This window comes from Mercenaria mercenaria, chromosome 15 (genome assembly GCF_021730395.1).
Source record: "Mercenaria mercenaria strain notata chromosome 15, MADL_Memer_1, whole genome shotgun sequence".
NCBI classification, from domain to species: domain Eukaryota; kingdom Metazoa; phylum Mollusca; class Bivalvia; order Venerida; family Veneridae; genus Mercenaria; species Mercenaria mercenaria.
The window spans coordinates 56,834,817-56,849,092 of record NC_069375.1 but is presented as its reverse complement, the minus strand read 5'-3'; the positions used below and the strand labels follow the sequence as shown (position 1 = coordinate 56,849,092).

At 32.5% G+C, this 14,276-nt stretch overlaps 1 protein-coding gene across 1 annotated transcript; it reads left to right on the top strand.

Annotated features, from left to right (window-relative positions):
- The first annotated feature begins 4,907 nt into the window (after nucleotides 1–4,907).
- LOC123555529 (melanocortin receptor 5-like) lies at nucleotides 4,908–7,603 on the top strand. The gene is made up of 2 exons (XM_045346138.2): nucleotides 4,908–5,043; nucleotides 5,746–7,603. Exon 2 carries the CDS (start codon nucleotides 6,067–6,069, stop codon nucleotides 7,042–7,044), a length of 978 nt encoding a protein of 325 aa, XP_045202073.2. The 5' UTR covers nucleotides 4,908–5,043; nucleotides 5,746–6,066; the 3' UTR covers nucleotides 7,045–7,603.
- Nucleotides 7,604–14,276: the final 6,673 nt, after the last annotated feature.

The window sequence follows — 14,276 nt, the reverse complement described above, 5'->3', positions numbered from 1 at the left end:
TAAGGATGTATTTACTGCTATTAAACCTGACTTACAGTAAGCTTATATGAAACTGGTTCTGTGTTGTATTGGAGGTCTTTGTTACTAAAAACACATAAATATCTATAAAAATCTACGCTTGGGTACATCTGTTGTCAGCAAACTTTCTGTTTAGGTAGCTTTTATCAAAGGCAGAAGTTGGGAATATATTAATTTTGTGCGTCACTCTCAAGTTCAGTGTTACTAAAACAGAAAATTGTTTCCTATAAATAACTTGATTAATCTGTGTATTATGAAGGTTCCACCGTGGTGCAGTAGGCTGAAACGTTGGTCTTATATACCGTTAATAGTATGGTATTTACAGGTCTCTGCACTGGGCCTGAATCTGCGTTAGGATCAAAGACAAAGGAATGGCTTGTGTCAGGAATTATATATAGAAATGACCAATCTATGCTTGTTTTATCTGTACTTCTAAATAGCATGATTGGATATAGTCAAATATACATAAAAGAACATTGATCATTTTTAAATGGTCCTATTGGCCTGATGCAAAGGTTTTTGTGGAATTTCTACGTTTTTTTGTTTCGTTTTATGAATTTGACATTGAATGACTACTCAAATGCATGACAATTTTTAGACTCCGCATGATTTTTATGAAAAACTTCTATATTAACATTTGTTTATACTCGCGGCGAAAAGTGTTGCTCAGCGGTACCCAAAATGGGTGTTAAAACGGTCCCCGTCGACACCCACATTGATGATAACATAGTGTATAATGTAGCACATCGTTGTAGATAATATTACCTTTATCATTATATGAGTCATTGTTCATTCTTACTGAAGAAGTGAAGTTAGTATAAGGTAGTCATTGTATGTGTAGATTGAGTCATCTACGCGTTATCGAAGTTTTGATGATAACAAAGTGTATGATATAGCACATCTTTAGAAGCTTTCAAAATATGTTATCTACAACTTTGCATTCATTTAATTTTGTATGCAGTAAAACCCCACTGCACGTTTATTGATACTTAGAACTTTGGAATCATATTTACAGTATTTGGGTATTTTGTACCCCTAAAAATCTCGGATTAAAGATAATCACACCAAAGCTGTCAACAATACTTCCGTAAGCTAATGTGTTTCTTAGTTTTAACAAATAAAGTTAGTTTCAAACCCGAAACATTACATTTTTAGAAAATTTAATGTTATTCAATTATAACGGTAATGTTAATATATAGTACGAAATAAATTCATCATAATGACAAGATAGGTGTAGTACTACATTTTCTTTTATCTAATAGTGCAACTGAAAGGTTGTATTATAGAAATTTGTCGTGAAAAGTTCAAATCAAAACTGATGATGCGGTCTCTTTCATGAACGCTCGCAAAAGTTTGAGACTACGGACACAGAAGCTTTGCGTACGCTAGCTTTAACTTCACGTTTGCCCATGTCAGTCTGTTACGTTCAACTTCGGGTGTTGGACTAACGTTCCCTCTCATACTAAGCTGCAACCTACCTGTTTCGTTAACAAAAGCAACCGCGTACATTATAAAGCTAATGCAAACGCACGCAAAGGCTACCTTGTGTGCAAAACAAATTTTCTTTTTTCCATTTTATGTCAAAGCTAGAAGTTATATATCACTTGCACTATAATACAAATTCCTAGGTCTTGCCTTCTAATTATTTAAACACGTTTTACCTGTAATATAAACAGAAAATGGAAACATTCTCATGCAAGAGTGCCATGCAATGTGTATACGAAACCTCTTTACTTCGCAGTGAAAGTGTGATAAAAAGGGTAAAATTGCGCCGTACCCCACATACTCTAGCAACTTTGAATCATAATTATTTATGTTTTACATTTAATTTACATACATATGACATGTACATGTATGCAAAATGAATTACACTGATTTATTCTCCTGGTAAAATCATTTCAAATCGAGTTTGTTTTTAAAGTGTGTTTGTCGTTAAAATTGTGCTACTGATACTATTATTGTTGTAGATACTGTGTTTTAACATTTATGTAGAAGGCCATATTGGAAATAAGTTGTATGTATACTATGTACTCTTAATATGTCACCTTCTTAAAATAAAGTTATTATTATTATTATTATTATTATTATATCGTGTATGATAGTTGAAGTATTGTGGATCTCATTATATACATGTTTAGACTAAACGAAATTTTAGCAAAGTATCGGACACTTCAACAAAAAATGTGCTGTTAAAAGCGAAGTGAATATGCTGTGGAAAAACTAGCTTAAAGTGTACGCAGTATGTTGAATGAAACATGTGACATCAAGAAACGTTACCGACTGAAACGTAATAATACATAATTGAGCCGTGCCATGAGAAAACCAACATAGTGGCTTTGCGACCAGCATGGATCCAGACCAGCCTGCGCATCCGCGCAGTCTGGTCAGGCTCCATGCTGTTCGCTTTCAAAGCCTATTGGAATTAGAGAAACTGTTAGCGAACAGCATGGATCCTGACCAGATTGCGCGGATGCGCAGGCTGGTCTGGATCCATGCTGGTCGCAAACCCACTATGTTGGTTTTCTCATGGCGCGGCTCAATTATCAAAAAACACTCTATTATTGAATTTTTGGCCACCTGACCCTTTTTCACAATATACAGATTCATTAATACAGCTATGTAACAAACATTTTACAATACTGTAATTTTAAATATAACACATAAATTGACTGACTTATACGGGAAATGACGGCACATCATTAAGACAAAACAGGTATTGTAAAATGGATATCACATTGCTGTATTAATGAGTAAAGGCCAGATGGCCATAAAATCAATAAAGAGTGATTTATAACGAGACTTATTATATCTTCTTCCCTGTTGAAGATGTTTGAATACATACATTGAAACATAGTAGTTTTATTTCGTAGTGCTCTATATTTTGCTATCTAAGTGTCTGAAATATACAGGTCGCTCTGATGGTGGACAAAAATGTTTAAATGACTGTAATGGGTTACCATTAATAACATGATGTGAGGTCGAAACCTGAAAAACATCATATTATCAAAAGCAATTTGCAAATAATGGGGCAAACACTGAGCAAGACTGTTCTCGGAATTATGTAGGAATCTATTATTAACATTTAACATGCGTAAATGTTGAGTTCTGCTCAACCGGGGCTAGAGGACGTGGACGTTTGCACTTCCGCTACCGTCCACGAACAGGACCTACAACATTACCGTTTATGTCATGTTGGACGACCTGTGGTTTTCCACTTTTTCTATTTAAGTCATCTTCTTGACACTGGACCCTTATATGCGATTACGAAATATTAAAGAGTAATTACACTACAAAATGTATATTACTCTATTTCTTTAATTCAGCATGCATAGAGTCTTAATAACATTGGCACTTTTTTAGTTATGTCCAAAGTAAGCATCGCTCAAAATTCTAGTCAAAACTTCGAACAACATTTTATCCAGGCAAGAACGGTTAATTAGATTTTGGCCCCAACAGGTGAGTTCGTTCAAAACTGAAACAACTGATCATTTAAAATACATACTTGTATTCACTGTGTTCTTAATACACGTAAGACTTTCACCTGATATCTTTTAAACATTGGATTTTGCTATCCTGGTTGCCCAAGCAAGATTATTTCAGCATAACTTCAAATGTAATACACATATTTTGCAGAAGGAATAATGTAAATTTGTAAACACTATTGTATTACATTATCAAAATTTGCATTTACAAGTATATATTTTGCAAAAATTCATTATAAATGCAAATGCAATTTTATTAAATCATTATTACCTCCCTTTACCCACATTGGTTATGCTACCGAGATAGACTGAATTGTTAGTTATATTTCATGACCACGAATTAAGAAATTGTATTTGTTTCTTAACAATTATAACAATTTTTGTTTTTCGTTTATTTTCTTAGTTATATCTCGTGGCCACGACATAATTTTAAAAAAAATCCGATGTCCCATCCATACTTCCGTAAGAAACGAATATTATAAACATATGTAAATTACTTCTCATTACCAAGTTACTGAAAATGTCTGACATTTGATAAAATGTGTGAAATTAGACACTTTACAAAACTCATAGGCTGAACAGTAATGTCAAATGTTTTGTACTTACCAATGACATAAGCGGGTGTTAAGTGCTGTTAGGCGGCCGTAAAAAGTCGCCCCGACTTCATCTCAGTGTTGTTATATTTTCTGGTCCTTCGGGATCATCGATTTCAACTCATTTGGATTTGAAGATTGAATACTGCTTAAGCCGGTGCTAGAGGGCGTGGGCAGTGTTGCATTTTAATTACTGCTCATGAACAGACTCAATCAAACCGAGTCTGCAATTTTCACTGTTTGCCTTGTTCTCGGTGCTTCCGAGGGATCTACTTTCCAGATTTTATTTAGAATTTGCAGTTATTTATAGATAAATGGCAATAAAGACACAAACATGGTTTTAGTATCAAAATAATGTATACCTTTTATAACAAAGAAGTTTGTCAAAACTCAGATTTAAAATATGATGGAAAATGATATTCTCACATTTCCTATCAGCAAAGTAATAGATTTCATCGAATTCCATCGTCTGCATTTATTTTGGTTTAGTTGACATGTCCTCTCTTATTCAAGCGTTTTACACTCGTTAGTAAATTCTACTGTCATGTACCAATGACTATTTTGTGATCTCTTATTTTAAGATGAGTGTTAGGCGTTCTAAATGAAAACAAAATCATGTGATGAAATACTTTGATTTCTTCAGGATCCCAATCTGTTATAATCAATATATTTTATATACGTTTAGCGCCTTTTTTTATTAGAGATTTGCATAATGACAATTGTTGCGTTAGAACATTTATTGAGTATCTTCGGTAAAAGTCAAATAATTTTCGCATTAAGTGCCATATCATTTCCATTTGATGCAATTTATTGCGAATGTCACTAAACGTTTAATAATTATCAAACATATAAATGAATCGCCACCAGCAGAGCAAATCAGTAGCTGTTGTAGAGACTGTGGAATACTACTAACGTTTGACTGGTTATGAATCACAGTTGTACAAACAATTGTAAGTAGATTTAAAAACCACTTTGTTTCTTCTTAATTATTTTAATAAATCAAAATGTAAAGAAGATGTTGTAATCAAGTCAAAGAAAAAAAGTATTTAAATTTTGTTAACATTACATTATTATTTTGTGCACAGTATACTTGCTTATCATTATGATAAATTAAAATGCTCTAAAACGAAGAAGTTTAAGCCTTGTAAATCGTAAGTAGTTTTTTAAATACAAGTAAGTGTTTATCTGAACTTAACAAAACTATGCCAACAGCTAAATACAACAATACTGCTGAATTTCTAGGATATTAGCTGGATTTTGAAATAAACCTTTACATGAGATTTTTAATATTAAAATCAAGAAGGGTTATTCCTTATTAAACGTTTGCAGACGGCAAAAACACATTATATTTATGTTTTTGAAATAAGATTATTTGTTTGCTGGAATCTTTGTTGGAATCTTTTACTTCTGTAGATAAAATGCCAGGACTTTTTGTTTCTCAATGTACAATTTCTTTACCTAATGGAAAGCAATTAACCTCTTCTAAGTCACCAGCTGTGTGAAAAACATTTATAGCACCTCTTTTAGAATCATTTAACGCGACGTTGTTCTGAGAAGGTTCCACTGTGCTGATTATTAAACATGTTTAGGTGACAAATTACAAGATGTATAATGTAAAATGGCAGACAAAATATTATTATTTTCTTTTACAGAAATCTCGCCAAATGCAGAGAATATAGCTAAGATATGCGGATACAAAGTAGCATTTTAGGAAGTTTGTATTAAGTAAATGTTAACCGTTTGCTAACTGACGTGAAGTGTTAGTGAAATGTACATCTCATTTCTTCAAACATCGTTCTGGAAAGTTGCCTCGACTTGTTAAGCTTGTAAAGCATTGTCGTGAAACATTAACAAGAATACTAATAGTAGAAACGGAATTACACTAAACGCCTCCGACTACCTATCTCAAAACAGTTTTAGTGAGGTTCTTCCGATAGCTTTTTGCCCTATGAAGCGGAGAATATCGTTGAAGAATGACGAATATTTCGGAGTTGATTTCCAGTAGCGAAAATAATAAAAGTTACTTTAATGACAGTGATTACAATGACTACATCTACGAAGTATCCTATTATTTCAACATAATAGATATTGTGTTTTCACTAAGTGGAGTTATATTAAACATTTTTATGATTTTTGTATTACTATTACTGAAAGGATCTTTGAAAACGCATCTCAAATTTGTCTTGAGCCTTGCAATATCAGACCTCCTGATAGCTTTGTTGCTGTTTGCATCGCTGTTTTATCATTTTCCAATTGGTTTGAAGCCCTTTATAATTCAAACTGCTCCATCCTTTCTTAGCAAGACGTTTCTTAGTTTATACTTAATGGCACAGTATGCTGGACTCGGAACAATGCTGGCTATTTCAGTTGATATACTTATAAAAATACGGAAGCCTTTGCGATACAAATTTCTAATGTCAAAAAGGCGTGGTAATATCATTATAATATGTCTGTGGTTTGTAACACCTGCAGCTTTTATATTAATATCATTCTGTCTTCTAGCGTTTATGCTTAACCAAAGAGTAGACCCGTTAGCAGTACTTATCGGGGCAAGCGTTCTGTTTTTCGCTCTTTGTGTTTTATTTTTTGTTGTATTTATTATCCTGTATATCGTAATAATTTGCTCAATCAGAAACTTCGCGAACAAATATTCATTCAGACGGAGAACAAGCATTAAAAAAGCAGCTGTCACATTTCTGTTCGTACTTTTAACCTATTTCATATGTCTACTGCCTATTGTATGGCTGCTTATACCGTTTCTAATCTCTAAGGATTCTTATCCGTATTTATCCGTAAGAATAGTGTCTTCTTTATATATTGTAAATACTATATGTGATCCTATTATATACACATTAAGAATACCCGAAATAAAAGAAAAATACTGGACAATTTACAGGAAAATGTATCATAGAGGTCACAGTGAATCTGCTGTGTTTAATCTAGCTAATTAGGCTGAAATTTTGTTGAAGGAAAACATATAAGTGACAACAGCATGCGTTTCAGATCAGATAAACGCATCACTGGCTCAAATTGCTGGTGAAATACCCCTTCGTATCTGAAGCATAATGACATTTCTATAATTTTTGTATTACTTATACTGAAAGGATCTTTGAAAGCGCATCTCAAGTTTATTTTGAGCCTTGCAAGACGAGAAAAATGGAACAGGAAAAAGACACATTCACTATTATAGTATGCTGCTGTTATATGTTAAGTTATCAGCATTTATGGCGGCTTACCATGTCCAATGTGACTTTAATAATTCAAATTGTGGTATCTCATGCAATATTAGCCTTCTAATTTCACTTGCCTTACCGTCAATATCTAGTCACTAAACGAAAAATGTTATATGCAAACATTATTAATGTACAATGTATTATTTTTTTAAACGTATTACATGTATTACTATTGCCTGAATATGGCACTGTACAAACATCATGTATAAAGTACATGAATCTAAAATTATAACATTCTATTTACGTATGAATGTCTTGTGTCTCTTAATAATATACAATAAAGATCTAAAATGGATGTTGCATTGGTTTATCTTGTAACTTTATTTCAGCAATATTATTTAAACAATTGTTATGTTTTTCTGTTTTATACCTGCTGTTACAAAGGTACTTTGTTTTAGTGGAACGTCTGTTTTGTTTAATACTTTTAAGTAGTCATTCTGAATTTTCATTACAGAAATTAGAAAAATTCTTGATTGATTTCAGTTCAGGCAATTAAATGAATTTTTTAAAATGCTTTATATAAGATTTTGCTCTGATATTTTCCTTCAAAAACCTGAACAATGTTTTAACCATTGCCTTCTATGATAAATTTTAAGCAACTAAAATGTGATAAAGCAAAGCTCTCTCATCCTAAATCTCTTATTTAGAATCTAATTGAAACCAAGCGCGTAAAACGTTTTGAAGCACTATTGTCATGTGAAAAGGGATAGTCCAATAACTGAACTTGGTTTATTTGTTCAAGGCTAAAATAGAAGTGCCTAATCCTTCAGGAAAATTGTTTTGACTACCCTAAAATACAAGAGCTGTCACAGGAGACAGCGCGCTCGATTATTTCGATGCGGATAGTGAAACTTGGCACATTTGACGAAGCTGGAGCTGTCACTAGAATTTTTATTGACTCCAACGAGGATGAAATATTGGGTAATAGCTTCAGTCTGTGTCAAAAGTATTAAGTAATAAGAGATAAGGATCAAGTGTATCAAACATTAAATATTAAGTATAATTCTTAGTAAAAGGGGAGGGGGCATAATTAATGAAATATTGATGCAAAAGTGATGCACCTTGTGTCATGTTGAATCAAATCCATTTTGTAATATCTTGAGATATAGTGAAAATGCATAAAAATTAACCTTTAATTTTAAGTAAAAGGGGCATAATTCATGACAACTTGGTGCCAGAATTATGGACCTTGAGTCATATGATGTGGATGATAACGTATAAAAACCTATTTTAAATTTGAATCAAACCCATTTAGTAAAAACTGAACTAGAGTTAAAGTGCATCAAAACGTTTACATGAAATTATAGGTTAAAACGAGGATAATTCATGAAATAATGATGCATGTGTTATGGCCCTTGTTTCATATGATGTGAGTGATGATGTTGAGCAACTATTTTAAGTTTGAATTAAAACCATTTAGTAATAACCGAGATAAAGTGAAAGTGCACCAAAACTTGAACCTGAAATTCTAAGTAAAAAGGTGGGATAATTTATGAAATTTTGGTGCCAGATTTAGGACCCTTGTGCCATATGATGTGGGTGATGATGCTGAACAACTACTTTAAGTTTGAATCAATCAATTTAGTAATAACTGAGATAAAGTGAAAGTGTACCAAAACTTTAACCTGAAATTCTAAGTAAAAAGGGGGGATTATTAATGAAATTTTGGTGCAAGAATTATGAACTTTGTGCCATATGATGTGGATGATGATGAGGAACAACTATTTTAAGTTTAAAGTAAATCCATTTAATAATAACAAAGATAAAGCGAAAGTGCATCAAAACTTTAACCGAAGTGCGGACATGGAAGGACGCCGACGCCAACGCCGACGCCAAGTCGTGTAGGATAGCATTCAATACTTCGTATAGTCGAGCTAATAAACGAACTAACTAATAGTATCAATGTACTAAAAACGCATACTATATCTCTAAATATTTCTACCGCTATAAATGTCATACTCTTCCCGTGAGATTTAATTCGTATATATCGTACCAATTAAAACAATAATGCGCTAATTGCATCAATTATCGGATACTTTTTTGATAAATATCAAAACTATAATTTCATTCCGTTACGAGTCAACCCAAAACTACCGAGAAATAATTGCAGAACATTCAACGAAGAGGTCACAGTAAATTGTTGAGAAATAACTGGCAATACACAGAAAGCCGCCAAGAGGGTAGAATAATTAGCAACACAGAAGTCTTTGAAAAAGCAGCGTGCAACGTACTTGCATTACAGACGAAAATAATCGCGGAATCAAAAAATAGCACCGCTAGCCTACAAAGTAAATCTCTGAGAAAGCATTAAGGCGCAGACTGTTTCTTAAACAACAATTGTCAAATTATAAAGTGCATGCAAATATAAAGCCGTAAGGTGATCATTGCAAAATAGCTCACTTTCAACCTAAATATAAGTAATATTGCCATCTTCTTATTTCTTGAATTATATTTCCTTTTGACATTATCATACAGTGTCAGACTTACTTCTGTACTCGTTGCCTCCAACAATTTCACCCATTCCTCAGCAACCACTTGTTAGAATTCAGCGATACTTCGTCTGGATAATTTCACTCTCAAGACAAAAATTCTTGTTAGCTTCGCGCCCCTGTCAAATAATTTTCACTAAATTTTTACCCATTGATTATTCGACATTAGTAAACAATAGAGCCATCCTTTTCCGGAGTATTCCTCAGCAACACTTGGCTGATATTCAAAAAATTACATAGAAAATTTCAGTCCTAAGAGAAAATGAGAATATCTTAATACAAGGTATTGTGCTTTCGATGAATCTCGCTTTTAATACGCAATAACCATACTTTGGGGACATTCATCAGTTCTACCGATATTATTTTTTTTGGTTTTAGACCAATATATTTACTTTGTTAAATTCAAGAATTTTACTTTTATCATTCGAATATTAGCAAATTGTTAACATTTGCAAAAACAGGAGGGATATATTAGCATTTCACACCAGAAAATAATGAATGTTTCCTTCGACATGGCCAAACAACGCGTCATATTGTTTTTGTTAACATATTCTTTCTCCTTCTGTTGTTTTTCACTGATAAATAAACTTAAACATTTATTTTTAGTTTTGAGACTGTTTAAAAATATGTGTCAGTTAAAAGTATATTATATATAAATTGAACAATTATTCCTTATAGTTTATGTTATCAACTTATTGTGCCATGCATTAGGATTCAGATTAGTACACACAGTATACATGTACTATAGATAAACACAGTATATAAGTGTGCTACCACTTAAAATAACTTTTTGTTTTAACAATCAACTGCTATTGCATGATATTTAATTATTAGTGTAGCTCTACATGTAAACTTAATAAATATATATTGTGAAGTTGAATACATTTAATGAGGATATAAAACATTTGAGTTTAATAGAAGATGGCCATTGTATGTCTTTACAAAAAGAAAATCGATGCTATACTTTGATTTTCTTATTTCATTTTCTAGACACCAACCTTTGAAAATAGAAAATACGTTTAGCACTTTTTACGATAAGAACATCATAACAAGCGTTGCGGTAGAGCATTTGTGAAGTGGATTTCATATCAGACTAGAATTGTCGCTTTAAATGCCACAACCTTTCTCTTTAACACAAATTAAAGTAAATGTCATAAAGCATCATTTCGAATATAAAATATGTAAATATCATATATTCTTTCTAGAAATGAGACGTAAACCTCAGTTAATCAGTTGCAAACCTCAGAACTACAAGTAATGTTTTCATGGGAACGATGTTACACAAACGGTTAGGTATTGAAAACTGTAAGTAGCGTTTAAATGTATTATATTTTTCTTTATTATTCAATTGATAAAAATGCCTACCGATGAAGGAATTAAGACACGTAGAATTGTATTTAACTTTTATTTCAGACATTACTTTATTATCGTACACTAATTATAGATTTCTTTTTTATTTCAATAAATCTAAATGCTCATAAGTGTTTTAGTTTATTCGTCGAAAATTATAAGTAGCTTTTACATACACGTAAATTGAGGCTTATCTAATCTACGCCTTTACATGTTTATAAATATGAAAATAAAGATGTATTATTCCAAGTATGCATAAAGCAAGAACTGGACTATATTTATGTTTCAAAACTATGGTAATTAGTTTATTTGAATCTTTCATTTCAGTAGTTAAATAGTTAAATGCATGAGACATTATTTTTCCTAATACACTAATACCCTCTTCAGAGCCGCTAGCGGTGTCAATAAAATCAGTAGGTGATCTTTTGGAAGCGTCAAATGCAGACCTATTTTGATAGAGGTTCTGAAACTTGCAACATCCCTGATGACCCCCTCCCCTGCTACACACACACAAATTGGCACTGTCAGTGAATTCGATTATAAAATGTATTACATCTCTTCGAAATTCCTTCATTACAAGACTAAATAAGAAGAAGTTATCAGCCAGGTGGTTCTGATTTGGATTCACTGTTCTGATTATTTATCATGTATAATAGACAAATTGTAAAATGGAAATAATACTTATAGTTTACATTAATATGTAAAGCAGATATAATATATTACTATATATTTACAGAAAATCATCATCACACAGAGCACATAGCTACATTATGCGGACAGATATCACGATTTGCGGCAGTTCATACTAACTAAGAGTTAACTATTGACAAATGACCTATACTGACATGAAACGTTAGCGACATCTACATGTATATCTCATTTTTGAAACCTTGATATGGAAAGTTGCCCCGACTTGTAAAGCCGTGAAAAGTTAACAAGAACATTACTATTAGAATTGTGAAAATAGTTCGAATATTTTAAGAGTATGATAGCACCTGTGGAGAATTACAAGAACAATACTTTATAGAGATAATGTATCATATTAAGCACTTTCAGTGAAATGTCTCAGTGCTTAAGAGGTATCCAAGTAAGAGGCCAAGAGCGAATACGAGGGTAAACAATGATTCTACTGATGCACAAACTAGAAGTAAAATCCAAGTACTCACCTATTGCATGCCTTGTTAGAAAACTAGAAACACGGTAATTCGTTTAAAGAAATTTCTTGTGTTTCATTGACTGAGTCTTTCATATTCAGGTACCATTCAGAATAGCTGTTGATCGTAAAAATCCAGTTGTTACTAATCCCCGAAAGTTTCCATGTCCATATCTCAAAACAGTTTGCCTTAGTTCCAACAGCTTTCTACTGTGTGAAGCGATGAACATCTTTGAAGAATGACGAATTTGTCGGAGTTGCATTCCAGTTACGATTATAATAAAAGCTATTTTCATGAAAGTTACTACGACGACTATTACATTTCCGAACTATCATTCAATATTACAGAAATTGTGCTTTCCCTAAGTGGACTAGTATTAAACACTTCCTTAATTTTTGTTTTAATTTTGCTGGAAGGATCTTTGAAAACGCATCTAAAATTTGTCATGAGCCTTGCAATATCGGACTTTCTAATAGCTTTGTTGCAGTTTGTATCGGTATTTTACGATATTCCAATGGTTGTGAAGATCTATGGCATTCTAAGCAGGCCATCTTTTATACGCGTGGCTTTTGCCCTTTTATATATAATGGCTCAGTATGCTGGACTCGGAACAATGTTGGCTATTTCAGTAGATATTCTAATAAAGATACGGAAGCCTTTACGATACAAACTTCTCATGTCAAAAAGGCGAGGAAACATCATTATAATATGTCTGTGGTTTTTAACACCTGCGGCTTTCATATGTATATCATTCTCTCTTCTACCTTTTATTCTTGATCATTCTGTAGACCTGGCAGTTCCCTTAGTAGCACTATTTTTGGCAAGCGGTTTGTTTTTCGCTCTTTGTGTTTTATGTTTTATAGTATTTATTATTCTGTATATATTAATAATTTGCTCAATCAGAAACTTTGCGAACAGGTGTATATCAAGACGGAGGACAAGCATTAAAAAAGCAGCTGTCACATTTCTGTTCGTACTTTTAACCTATGTTGTATGTCTACTGCCTATGATATGGCTCCTTGTACCGATTCTAGTCTTTAGGGGTTCTCATTCGCATTTACTTGTAAGGTTAGTGACTTCTTTATATATTGTAAACACTGTATGTGATCCTATCATATATACACTTAGAATACCCGAAATAAGAGCTAAATACTGGACAATTTACAGGAAAATGTGTCAAAGAGGTCACAGTGAATCTGCTGTTTAATCTTAGACTAGCTGAATAGGCTTAAAATGTGTTGAAGGAAACACATAAATCAACTTATCGTTGGCTAAAATATTTTGTGAAAAACCCTTCCGTGTCTGTAGCATAGCGACCTGAACTGATTAAATAACGGGAGAAAAGTGCAACCGGAAAAAGACACATGTATTACTATTAAAGTATGTATGCTGTTAAATATTTACAAGTGTTGATGATGTATGTTATTAAGTGTTATACCATAGTCAATGTGAAATAGACCACAGTCCAGTGTGATATCTCATATCTCAATATTAGCCTCTTTACATTACTTACTATTCCATTAAATCTAGTCATAATGTAATGTTTTTAAAAAATTGTATGAGAACATTCTTTTTATAACTGTGGTACTTACTGTTACTATTGTCCGAATATGTTAATGAACCATTATTATGTATAATATAATTCTTACATGGATGTAAAACTTTAACAGTTTTTCTTACGTGTCAATGTGTTGTTTCGCTTATACAATAAACATCTAAAATTGATAGTTACCAGTTTTATTTCAGCAGATATAATTATATTACTTGAAATTTTACACTTATCAATGTTTTTGTATGTAACCGGAGTACATATGGCAACAGTTGAGTCAGGTTATAACAGTTTATCGCAAAAATATGCAAATATACACAGCAAGTAAAAGGAGGAATGTCAGTATGGAAGTAATCTTACCACTACTGATTAGCACTTGAATTAGCTTTAAAAGTGTCTGTTTAGAAC

Excerpts from the sequence above, each read along its gene's own strand:
- LOC123555529 (XM_045346138.2), top strand. The coding sequence starts at position 6,067 with ATGACGAATATTTCGGAGTTGATTTCCAGTAGCGAAAATAATAAAAGT.